The sequence below is a fragment of the Tupaia chinensis genome, unplaced genomic scaffold (genome assembly GCF_000334495.1).
Source record: "Tupaia chinensis unplaced genomic scaffold, TupChi_1.0 Scaffold138060_1, whole genome shotgun sequence".
NCBI lineage: Eukaryota > Metazoa > Chordata > Mammalia > Scandentia > Tupaiidae > Tupaia > Tupaia belangeri.
In genome coordinates, this window is record NW_006197961.1 from 1,528,336 (window position 1) to 1,539,164 (window position 10,829).

A 10,829-nucleotide genomic window follows, 5' to 3' on the forward strand; every position below is an offset into this window, starting at 1 on the left:
AATCACCCCCAGCGGGGATGGCCACGCCACAATCCCTTCTCCTCCATTCTCCTCTCGGGATCTTGGGCACGCACGCACAAGTGCCCAGCGTGAGTTTAAGCCACCGAGTCTGGGACTCGAACTCTTGTCAACTACATGGGAGTCCAGTGACATAGCCATTACGCTAACTCCTGGTCCCAGGATCCGACTCTCTTAACCCCCAGGCCGTGGGGCCAGCCCTGAGAGGCCCAGTTCAAGGCCAGCCAAGAGGGCTGGTCACTCTGCTAACACTGACGTTCAAGTACCTTCCACTTGTTCCCTGGCCCATGACTGTCCCCTGTCCCGTCCTCAGGTGGAACCAGAGCTGAGCATGTCCCTGGCCTCCGTGGAGATCCAGGACCTGGAACTAGCCAGCAGCTATGAGGTGTCCGGCCGCTGCCGGGTGCAGACAGAGGAGGATCTGTGGGGCGAGTGGAGCCCCCCTCTGTCTTTCCAGACACCTCAGTCCGGTGAGGCTAACCGGCTCGTCCCATCTCCACCACCCCCTTCCCCAGAAGTCTGGCTGGTCTCTCATGCGTTCCCCTGTTCTCATTCCCCCCAGCTCCGAAGGACGTGTGGGTAGCAGGGATCCTCTGCGGGACCTCCAGCGGACAGACACCCCAGCTTCTGTGGAAGGTGAGCAGTGAGGACCAGTTAAAATTCTCAGCACTTGTCAGGAAAGACGGGGAGCCAGCTGGTGGCGTGGTGGTGAAAGCAGCTGGATCCAACATGGCCGACTGTGTGGTTCGAGTCCCAGGCCTGGTGGCTTGAGAAACATGCCAGGCGCTTGTGCGTGAATGCCCAAAAATCTTGAGAGGGATGTGAAGGAGCAATTGCGGTGTGGCCATTCCCAATGGGGGGTGCTTTCTCTCTTGCTCTCTCTCTGTCTCTCTGTCTTTTTCTCCGGTGAACAAATGTGCCCTGAAACAAATAAAAATTAAAAAAAAATCCCAGGGCCAGCAGGTGACATGAAGGTTATGGCAGCAGGATCCCACAGGGGTGACTCCATGGTTTGAGTCCCTGACCCAGCAGTTTGAAAATGACACAGGGCGTGTATGCCCGAAATCCTAAGAGGAGAGTGGAGAGGGAGTACCATTGGCCCTTACTTCTGGAGGGATTTCTCACCCGCTGGCCCCCAGAGTGATTTCCAAGCCACCACGTCTGGGACTTGAACAGCAGTTGCTCCTGTGGGAATCCAGCCCTTTTTTTTTTTTTTTGGAGTAGTTATAGAACAGCATCATAAAAATGACAGTTTTCCTGAAGATGAACTTTAAGGAAGCATCCAACATTATTTTTAGATTTTTAAAAGTATATTGCACTTAATAATTTGTGAATACTTAGGGATATTTGTCTATGTGCTAGCAAACAGTGCAGAGCTGATAGGCTAGTGTTGACCCTTGCCCAAAGTTATGTGTGAATCCTCCCGTCTATGTGAGTGTAGATATATTTTAATTAAACCCAAGTGCTATTTACTAATTTGTTACAGCTCTTACTCCCCCAGGCTTTTGTATACTTTTGCCATCCCTGACTGGCCTCTGCAAGCATTTGGATTTATAACTCTTGGGGCAAAAAGAAGAGTAGTCTTGGGAATAGTGTGAGAAATTTAGATGAGATGATTATTTTTCCATGGGATAACTACAAAAACCCCTTAGACCTTTGGGGTTTACTTTAAAAAAAAAAAGTGATTCTTTAATTGTATCTACTCGACACCAATACATGCAAGTAGAACTACAAAGTACTCTGATGATTATATACGCAGTTTATAAGGATGATGATGCAAAGCAACTATTAAAGAGTATAGTTCAGTGAAGTGATGGTAAATATATTTGTGATTTGGAGCTCTACATTTTTGAGTTTGACAATTTATCAATGAATATAGGTGCTTACTTTTGTGCTTTAAAAAAAAAATCTAAATAGATGAACATTCTGGCAGCCTCTGTCTCTAAATGACCATGTAGCCTGTGACATTATTTCGTGTTTCTGGCATGGATTTTATATAAAGGGCAAACAGAGAAAAAGTCCACATTCTTTTGCTCAAAGAAGAGCTAAGGTGCAATCTTGTTTCATGGTTATGTTTTTAATTCAGGTGGTCCTTTATTATAATGTTTTTAGAGAGAGATTGTTGCTCTAGGACACGTGTGCTCACCAGAGAGACAGAGAGACAGAAAGAGTGAAATCACTCCCCACCCCCCCACCTCACCCCCCACACACATAAGGGATGGCCATGCTGCAATCATTTCTCCTTCTTTCTCCTCTTGGGATTTTGGGCATGTATGCACATGTGCCTGGCATGAGTTTCAAGCCCCTAGGTCCAGGACTTGAACTGTTGTTGGCCATGTGGGAATCCAGCGACATAACGGTTACACCAACTGCTGGTCCTAAGTGGTCTATTTTATAAAGCATTACTCACTTGAAACATTGTTTTCTTTATGTGAAAATAGACCAGAAGCCTTCCCTGCAGAGAATTTATATGGATTTAGTGAGATAACATATGCAGTATCTGTAATAAAAACAAGTTATTATTTATCTAACATTTACTAAGCATACCCTATTTCCTCCATCTCCTTGCCAATGCCAGGACCCAAAAGGCCAAATCTGTGTCTCACCTAGATGAATGCAATATCCACTTAACTGCTCCCTCCCTCATTGCCTTATTTTTCAGATGGCATGCAGCTAGAGTGATATATCTGAAAAGCAAATACTATCTTATCAATCCATGCTCAAACCCTTCCCAGGCTTTCCATTGCTCTTAGAACATGACCTAGAAGTTTCTGTGAGGCCTGACTCCTGCCACCACTTCAGCCTTGTCATACTCATATTTCCCGTAGTGCTTATTGTTGAAGGCATCTTGCCTTTCTCGTGATTTCTCACAGGTATCCTGTTCCACTGCATCACATCTCTCCCTGGGACTATTTCTTACTCCAATGAATATTTCTGCTCAAAGGCATTTCTCCTGTCTCTAGGTGGTCCAGACCAATTTCTACTGTAGATCGCTGCCCTTTAGTCACCTCTTCAGTAGTTTCCCTGATTTCCTGACCTCCCACTGCCTAGCTAAGATGGATTTCCCATCCTCATAGTACCATAAAAGTCTCCAAAATGCTTAGCACACTTATAACTTTATATTTATTTTTGTACTTATTTAATCAATATTTATCTTTTCTGCTAGAATAAAAGCACTGTGAGGTCAAGGGCCAGGTCTGTATCCCCATCACCTAGTAAATAACTCTCCATCCTTCTTTGTTAAATGAATTAATTTCTGAATGTAAAAGACCACTTAAAACCTTATAATGACAGTTTGAAGTGGGTGTTACAATCCCTCTCATACAAAGGATATTCAGAAAGTTCACCAAAAATGTATATTATAAAGAAAACCCACATATGTTTCAAAGTTCTCTTGCACCACAATAAAACTCATCATTTAATTCCATTTTCCATAAAGTTTTTGATGTCCTCTTATAGCATAAGTAAACAAGACGAAGAGCATTTTAAGAGTTTTGCTTAAGGCTGCATGGCACACACCCAGAGGTACTGTAATTTTTTTGTAGATTGCGCTGTATCTACATCTGCCCTTCCCCCTTTAGCCTTTGCTATCTCCTGAAGAACCAAGTGTAAGTGTTCAAGGTGTGGTTGCTCTAATTAGAAACTGTGTCATCTCAACTAGCTCTATTTGTTTTGTTCATTTGTCATCATCAAAGTACCTGACGGGGAGCCAGCTGGTGGCGTGGTGGTGAAAGCAGCTGGATCCAACATGGCCGACTGTGTGGTTCCCTGGTGGCTTGAGAAACATGCCAGGCGCTTGTGCGTGAATGCCCAAAAATCTTGAGAGGGATGTGAAGGAGCAATTGCGGTGTGGCCATTCCCAATGGGGGGTGCTTTCTCTCTTGCTCTCTCTCTGTCTCTCTGTCTTTTTCTCCGGTGAACAAATGTGCCCTGAAACAAATAAAAATTAAAAAAAAATCCCAGGGCCAGCAGGTGACATGAAGGTTATGGCAGCAGGATCCCACAGGGGTGACTCCATGGTTTGAGTCCCTGACCCAGCAGTTTGAAAATGACACAGGGCGTGTATGCCCGAAATCCTAAGAGGAGAGTGGAGAGGGAGTACCATTGGCCCTTACTTCTGGAGGGATTTCTCACCCGCTGGCCCCCAGAGTGATTTCCAAGCCACCACGTCTGGGACTTGAACAGCAGTTGCTCCTGTGGGAATCCAGCCCTTTTTTTTTTTTTTTGGAGAGGTTTTTCGCTATAGGGCGTGTGCGCTCGCCAGACAGACAGAGAGACAGAGAGACAGAAAGCGAGAAATCACCCCCCAGGGGGGATGGTCACGCCGCAATCCCTTCTCCTCCTTTCTCCTCTCGGGATCTTGGGCACGCATGCACACGCGCCCGGCGTGAGTTTAAGCCACTGGGTCCGGGACTCGAACTGCGGTTGACTACATGGGAGTCCAGCGACATAGCCATTACGCCAACTGCTGGTCCCCTGGGTGTGATTTCAAGCATCAGGAGACCATATAGGATCCAGCTACCTTAACCTCCATGCCACTTCTGGTCCTAAGAGATTTTTTTATCTTTATTTATTTCTTCCATGACCGAGAGAGACAGAGACAGAAATCAGTAGGGTCTGGATGACATGACCTACCCCAGTCTCCACCAGCCCCAGGTACCTGGTACTAGAGTTAGGGTTAGTGTTGGGGTGGGGGCCCTCCCCACCCCGGATTATTATTTATTTATTTTATTTTTTGGAGAGGTTTTCGGGGTACGTGCGCTTGCCAGAAAGACAGAGAGACAGAAAGCGAGAAATCACCCCCCCAGGGGGGATGGCCACGCTGCAGTCCCTTCTCCTCCATTCTCCTCTCGGGATCTTGAGCACGCATACACACGCACCCGGTGTGAGTTTAAGCCACCGGGTCCGGGACTCGAACCGCGGTCGGCTACATAGGAGTCCAGCAACACAGCTAACTGCTGGTCCCACCTCCCCGTATTATTAACCCTTTCTTCCCCTGATCTCTCAGGCCCCGGAGTCCTGTGTGCAGGTGGCCTATGTGGTCCTGTTCTGGGCTGGAGGGCAGACGCTGACCCAGGAAGGACTCCCCTGTTGCAACACCTCCATCCCCACCTGGGCTGAGGGGGCAAGTGTGTCCGCTGTCAATGCCTCTAGCTGGGAGCCTCCCACCAACCTCTCTCTGCTCTGCTTGGGTAAGAAAGCATGAACAGGGGGCCGGCAGGTGGCGTGGTGGTTAAGGCGCTGGACTCCCACGTGGCTGCCTATGCTTCAAGTCTCGGACCTGGCACCTTGCTTTCTCACTTTCCTTCTCTCTCTCTCTCTGTGGTCAACTTCAAAGAAATAGAATTAAAATAATGACAATGAATAAAATTAAATAAAAATCATTCTTTTTGGGGGGGTGGGGGAGAGGTTTTTGCTTTCCCGAAAGAAAGAGTCAGAAAGCGAGAAATCACCCCCCCCAGGTGGGATGGCCATGCTGCAATCCCTTCTCCTCCATCCTCCTCTTGGGGTCTTGGGCTCATACACACACATGCCCAGTGTGAATTTACGCCACTGGGTCCAGGACTTGAACCGCGTTCGACTACATGGGAGTCCAGACGTAGCCATTGGCCCAGCTCAGCGCCGTGGAGGGGCGGAGGGATGCCCTGATGGACAGCTGAGACTCCTCCCACCCTCTAGCCCCAGGCTCCGCCCCCCGCAGTGTGGAGGTCCGCAGTATCCCCGGGCGCCCAGAGCTGCTGGTGACCTGGCAACAGGGCTCCGGGGAGACACAGGAGCACGTGGTTGACTGGGCTCAAGATGGGGACCCCTTGGAGAACTTCAACTGGATCTGGGTTCCCCCCGGGAACCTCAGTGCTCTGTTACCAGGTAAGGCTGTGGATCACCTGGGTTTCCGTCTCAGCTGGTAAGGGGAAAGGGGACCACAGGGCGGCAGGTGGCGGGGTGGTTAAGGCACAAGACTCCCTCATGGCCTCGAGTCCCAGACCTGGGAGCTTGAAAATCAGTTCAGGGGGACCAGCAGATGATGTAATGGCTATGTCATTGGACTCCCATGTAGTGGACTGCAGTTCGAGTCCCAGACCTAGCAGCCTTAAAACTCACGTCGGGTGCGTGTGCGTGCATGTGTGCGTGTCCAAAGTCCCAAGAGGAGAATGGAGAATGGATTGCGGCATGGCCATACCCCATGGGGATGATCTCTCACTCTCTCTGTCTTCTCTCTGGCTAGTGCATGCACCCTAGAGCCAAAATCTCTCTAAAAAAAAGAAAGTCATGCCAAGTGTGTGTGTGTGTGCATGTGCGTGCGTGCCCAAGATCCCGAGTGAGAATGGAGGAGAAGGGATTGCGGCGTGGCCATCTCCCCCGAGGGGGTGATTGCTTACTTTCCCTGTCTCTCTCTCTTTCTCTGTGTCTCTCTCTGGTGAGTACACGGGCCCTATACCAAAACTTAAAAAGAAAGGATGGGGTGAGCTGTGGCCCAGTGGTAAAATGTCAGGAAGCAAAATTCACCAGGTCTAGGACTCTCTTTCTCTCTCTCTGTGTCTCTTGGGTCAGATTAAGAAATACTAATAAATGGGAACCAGCAGTTAGCGTCATGGCTATGTCGCTGGACTCCCACGTAGTCAACCGCGGTTCGTGTCCCGGACCCGGTGGCTTAAAACTCACGCTGGGCGCGTGTACATGCGTGCCCAAGATCCTGAGAGGAGAATGGAGGAGAAGGGATTGTGACGTGGCCATCCCCCCTGGGGGGTGATTTCTTGCTTTCTGTCTCTATGTCTCTCTCTGTCTGTCTGGCGAGTGTACGCGCCCTATACCAAAAAAAAAAAAAAAACTCTCCAAAAAAAAAAAGAAATACTAATAAATAAAATTTAATAAACATTCAAAAAGAAAAACAGGACCCAGCAGGTGGCGTGGTGGTTAAAGGTGTTGGACTCTCACATGGCTAACCACGGTTCAAGTCCAGGACCTGGCAGCTTGCTTTCTCACTTTCCCTCTCTCACTTACTCTGTCCCTCTCTGGTCAAATTAAAATAAATAAATAAAGTTAAATAGAATAATTTTAAAAAAGATTAAAAAAATGAGCCCACTTTAATTAATAAATTCATTTTAGTTTTTTCCTATATGTATGTGCACTTGCAGAGAGAGACAGGAGGCAAGAAATCACTCCCCAGTGGGGATAACCACACCTCAATCCCTTCTCCTTCACTTTTTTAAAAAAAAATAATTATTTATTTAATTTTATTTAGTCATTAATTTATTTTAATTTGACCAGAGAGATACACAGAGATAAAAAGAGGGAAAGTGAGAAAGCAAGCCACCAGGTTACGTATTCAAACCGCAGTTGGCCATGTGGGAGTGTCCAGCACCTTAACCACCACGCCATCTGCTGGTCCCAGGACTCGAACTGTGACATGTGCTACAGAGTATCCAGCCACCTTACCTATCAGGACACCTGCTGGCTCCAAAAGCCAACCTTACTTTTATTTATTTATTTATTTACGTTTTTGCCATAGGGCATGTGTGCTCCCCAGAGAGAAGAGAGACAGAGAGAGGGAAAATGAGAAATCACCCCCAGGGGGGATGGCCACGCTGTAATCCCTTCTCCTCCATTCTCCTCTCGGGATCTTGCACACACACACACACACGCGCCCGGCGTGATTTTAAAGCTACTGGGTTTGGGATACGAACCATGGTTTTGGGAATCCAGCTTCATTAACCACCGCACCATCTACTGGTCCCTAAGAGCCAACGTTAACTGGTTCTTGTTCCTCCTCCACTACCCAGGGACTTTCACGGGCGGAGTCCCCTATCGAATCACAGTGACCGCGGTTTCCCCTTGGGGCTTGGCCCCTGCGTCTTCAGTCTGGGGGTTCAGAGAGGAACTGGGTAAGAAGTGGGAATGGAAATGTGTGTGGGGGGGTGTTCTGGATCCCTGCAGTCTTTGAGTCTCGGAGTTTTCCCCCCAGCACCCGTAGCAGGGCCAGCGCTATGGCGACTCCCCGATGACCCCCCTGGGACCCCTGCCATCGCGTGGGGCAAGGTCCCCAGGAGCCAGCTCCGGGGCCACCTCACCCACTACACCGTGTGTGTTCGGAGCGGATCCAGGCCTCCCGTCTGCAAGAATGGTGAGCTTCCCTGCCTCCCACCTTTTCCTCCCACTCCCGGCAAGACCCCCTAATCACCCTACCCTACCCTTCAGCACAGAGGGGCCCCTTTGGCTCTTCCTTAGCTCCTGGGAAATTGATGATGGTGTCCCTTCCCTAGAGGCCAATTCCTCTCTTGGCTATCCATGTAATAGACTATCATTCAGCCCATTAACAATGAAAACTTCGATCTATATTTATCGACACCGAAAGATGCCCGTCATATTTTATTAAGCGAAAAAGATAAAAGGATTGCAAAACTGTGAGATGGTTCCATTTTGGTCAAATAAAACCAGTATTGAGCAGAGCGGAGGCCCACGTATGGAAAGGATTCCTCTCGGTGTCAACCCAGATTGTAGGATTACATGTGCTTTTCATTTCTTTTTCCTACTCTTGGGTCTAGGCCCAATTTTTTTTTTTTTTAAAGAATGATTTTATTTTATTTGTTCATTCATTTATTTTTATTTTTACCTGACAGAGTCACAGAGAGAGAGAGAAGGAAAGTGAGAAAGCAAGTCACCAGGTCCGGGACTTGAACTGTGGTCGACCTTGTGGGAATGTCTAGCACCTTAACCACCACACCACTGCTGATCCCTAGGCTGAATTTTTTTTTATAAAGAATTATTATTTTATTTATTTTTTAAGAAAAGAAGTCTTGTTTAAATTTAATTTTATTTATTCATTTATTTATTTTAATATGACCAGAGAGACAGAGAGAGGGAAAGTGAGAAAACAAGCCACCAGGTCCAGGACTCAAACCGTGGTCGGCCATGTGAAAGTATCCAGCACCTTAACCACCACATCACCTGCTGGTCCCCCCAAAATGGTATTTTATTTAACTTTATTTATTTATTTTAATTTTGACCAAAGAGGGACAGAGCAAGGGAGAGAGAGAAAGTGAGAAAGCAAGCCGCCAGGTCTGGGACTGGAACCACAGTCAGCCATGTGGGAGTCCAGCGCCTTGACCACCACGCCACCTACTGGCCCCAGGGTGCATTTTGTAGTGAGGCATGGCAGGTAGAGGAGGTGATGATTGAACGAAGACCTGAACGAGGATTCTGGGGCAGCGTGTTGCAGACCGCACAGAAGCATGTGCAAAGCCCCTGAGCTCAGCCTCCCCTGTCTCCCCAACCCCTCTCCTGTCCTTCAGTGAGTGGCAGCACCCAGAACATCACCCTGCCTGACCTGCACTCGGGTCCCTGCGAGATATGGGTGACCGCTTCCACCATCGCGGGACAGGGCCCACCCGGTCGCCCCAGCCTCCAACTTCACCTACCCGGTAACAGAGTGTGGTATGGGCCACAAGGAGGGGACTTGCTCCAATTGTGTGTTTTCCTTTTGCGGGAGCGGGGTCTGGAATCATTATTTGGGAGTCGTTGTGAGGGTGACCTTTAACCCTGGTAGGGGATTTTTTTTTCCCCAGATTTTATTTCACTTTATTTTATTTTATTTTATTTATTTTGATTTGAGCAGAGTGAGAGAGAGAGAGGGAATGTGAGAAAGCAAGCCACCGAATCTAGGACCTGAACTTTGGTTGGCCATGTGGGAGTCCAGCACCCTTAACCACCACACCACCTGTCGGCCCCTGTTATTATTATTTTTTAAACCATTATTTATTTGGGACCAGCAGTTAGCGTAATGGCTATGTCACTGGACTCCCATGTAATCGACTGCAGTTCATGTCCTGGACCCGGTGGCATAAAACCCACGCCAGGAACGTGTGTGTGTGTGCCCAAGATCCCGAGAGGAGAATGGAGGAGAGGGGATTGTGGCGTGGTAACCACTCCTGGTGGGTGATTTCTCGCTTTCTGTCTCTCTCTGTCTGGCTGGCTAGCGCACGCACCCTATAGCAAAAAACTCTCTTTAAAAAATTATTTATTGGGAACCAGCAGTTAGCGTAATGGCTATGTCGCTGGACTCCCACGTAGTCGACCGCAGTTCATGTCCCGGACCCGGTGGCTTAAAACTCACGCCGGGCGCGTGTGCGTGCATGCCCAAGATCCCGAGAGGAGAATGGAGAAGGGATTGCGGCGTGACCATCCCCCCTGGAGGGTGATTTCTCGCTTTCTGTCTCTATGTCTCTCTCTGTCTGTCTGGCGAGCGCACGCGCCCTACAGTGAAAATCTCTCCAAAAAAAAAATTATTTATTTACTTTTATTTATTATTATGACTTAATTCGACCTGAGAGGGAGGGAGAGGGAGAAGGAGAGAGAGAAAGCAAACTGCCAGACCCAGGGCTCAAACCACCATTGATCATGTGGGAGTCCAGCACCTCAACAGCTCCGCCACCTGCTGCCCCCAGATTATTATTTATTAACTTGCTATATGGGGCCAACAGGTGTCATGGTGGTTAAGGTACTGGACTCCTATATGCTGACCACAGTTTGAATCCTGGACCTGGCAGCTTGCTTTCTCGCTCCCTCCGTCCTCCTCTCTCTCTGGTGAGTGCAATTGCCCTATAGCAAATTAAAGGACAATAATAATAATAAACAATTAATAATCATTAAAGGACAATAATAATTATTATAAATACTAATACAGAACATTATAGAATAACAATATATAATATATTGGTATATTCATACATAATTAATATAAATAATAAATAAAATAAATTGTTCTTTAAATAATTTGCTGTAGGGTGCAAGTGCTCGCCAGAGAGAGGGAAAGA

General features: G+C 47.8%; 1 protein-coding gene across 1 annotated transcript in view; it reads left to right on the forward strand.

Annotated features, from left to right (window-relative positions):
• The window catches only part of IL27RA (interleukin 27 receptor subunit alpha), a 22,457-nt gene that overhangs the window by 3,110 nt on the left and 8,518 nt on the right, over positions 1–10,829 (forward strand). Inside the window, exons 5-11 of the mRNA XM_027776779.1 lie at positions 332–488; positions 581–654; positions 5,027–5,210; positions 5,698–5,886; positions 7,800–7,901; positions 7,982–8,140; positions 9,309–9,437. Of these exons, the coding sequence (XP_027632580.1) occupies positions 332–488; positions 581–654; positions 5,027–5,210; positions 5,698–5,886; positions 7,800–7,901; positions 7,982–8,140; positions 9,309–9,437 (994 nt within the window). The remainder of the gene's footprint in view (positions 1–331; positions 489–580; positions 655–5,026; positions 5,211–5,697; positions 5,887–7,799; positions 7,902–7,981; positions 8,141–9,308; positions 9,438–10,829) is intronic.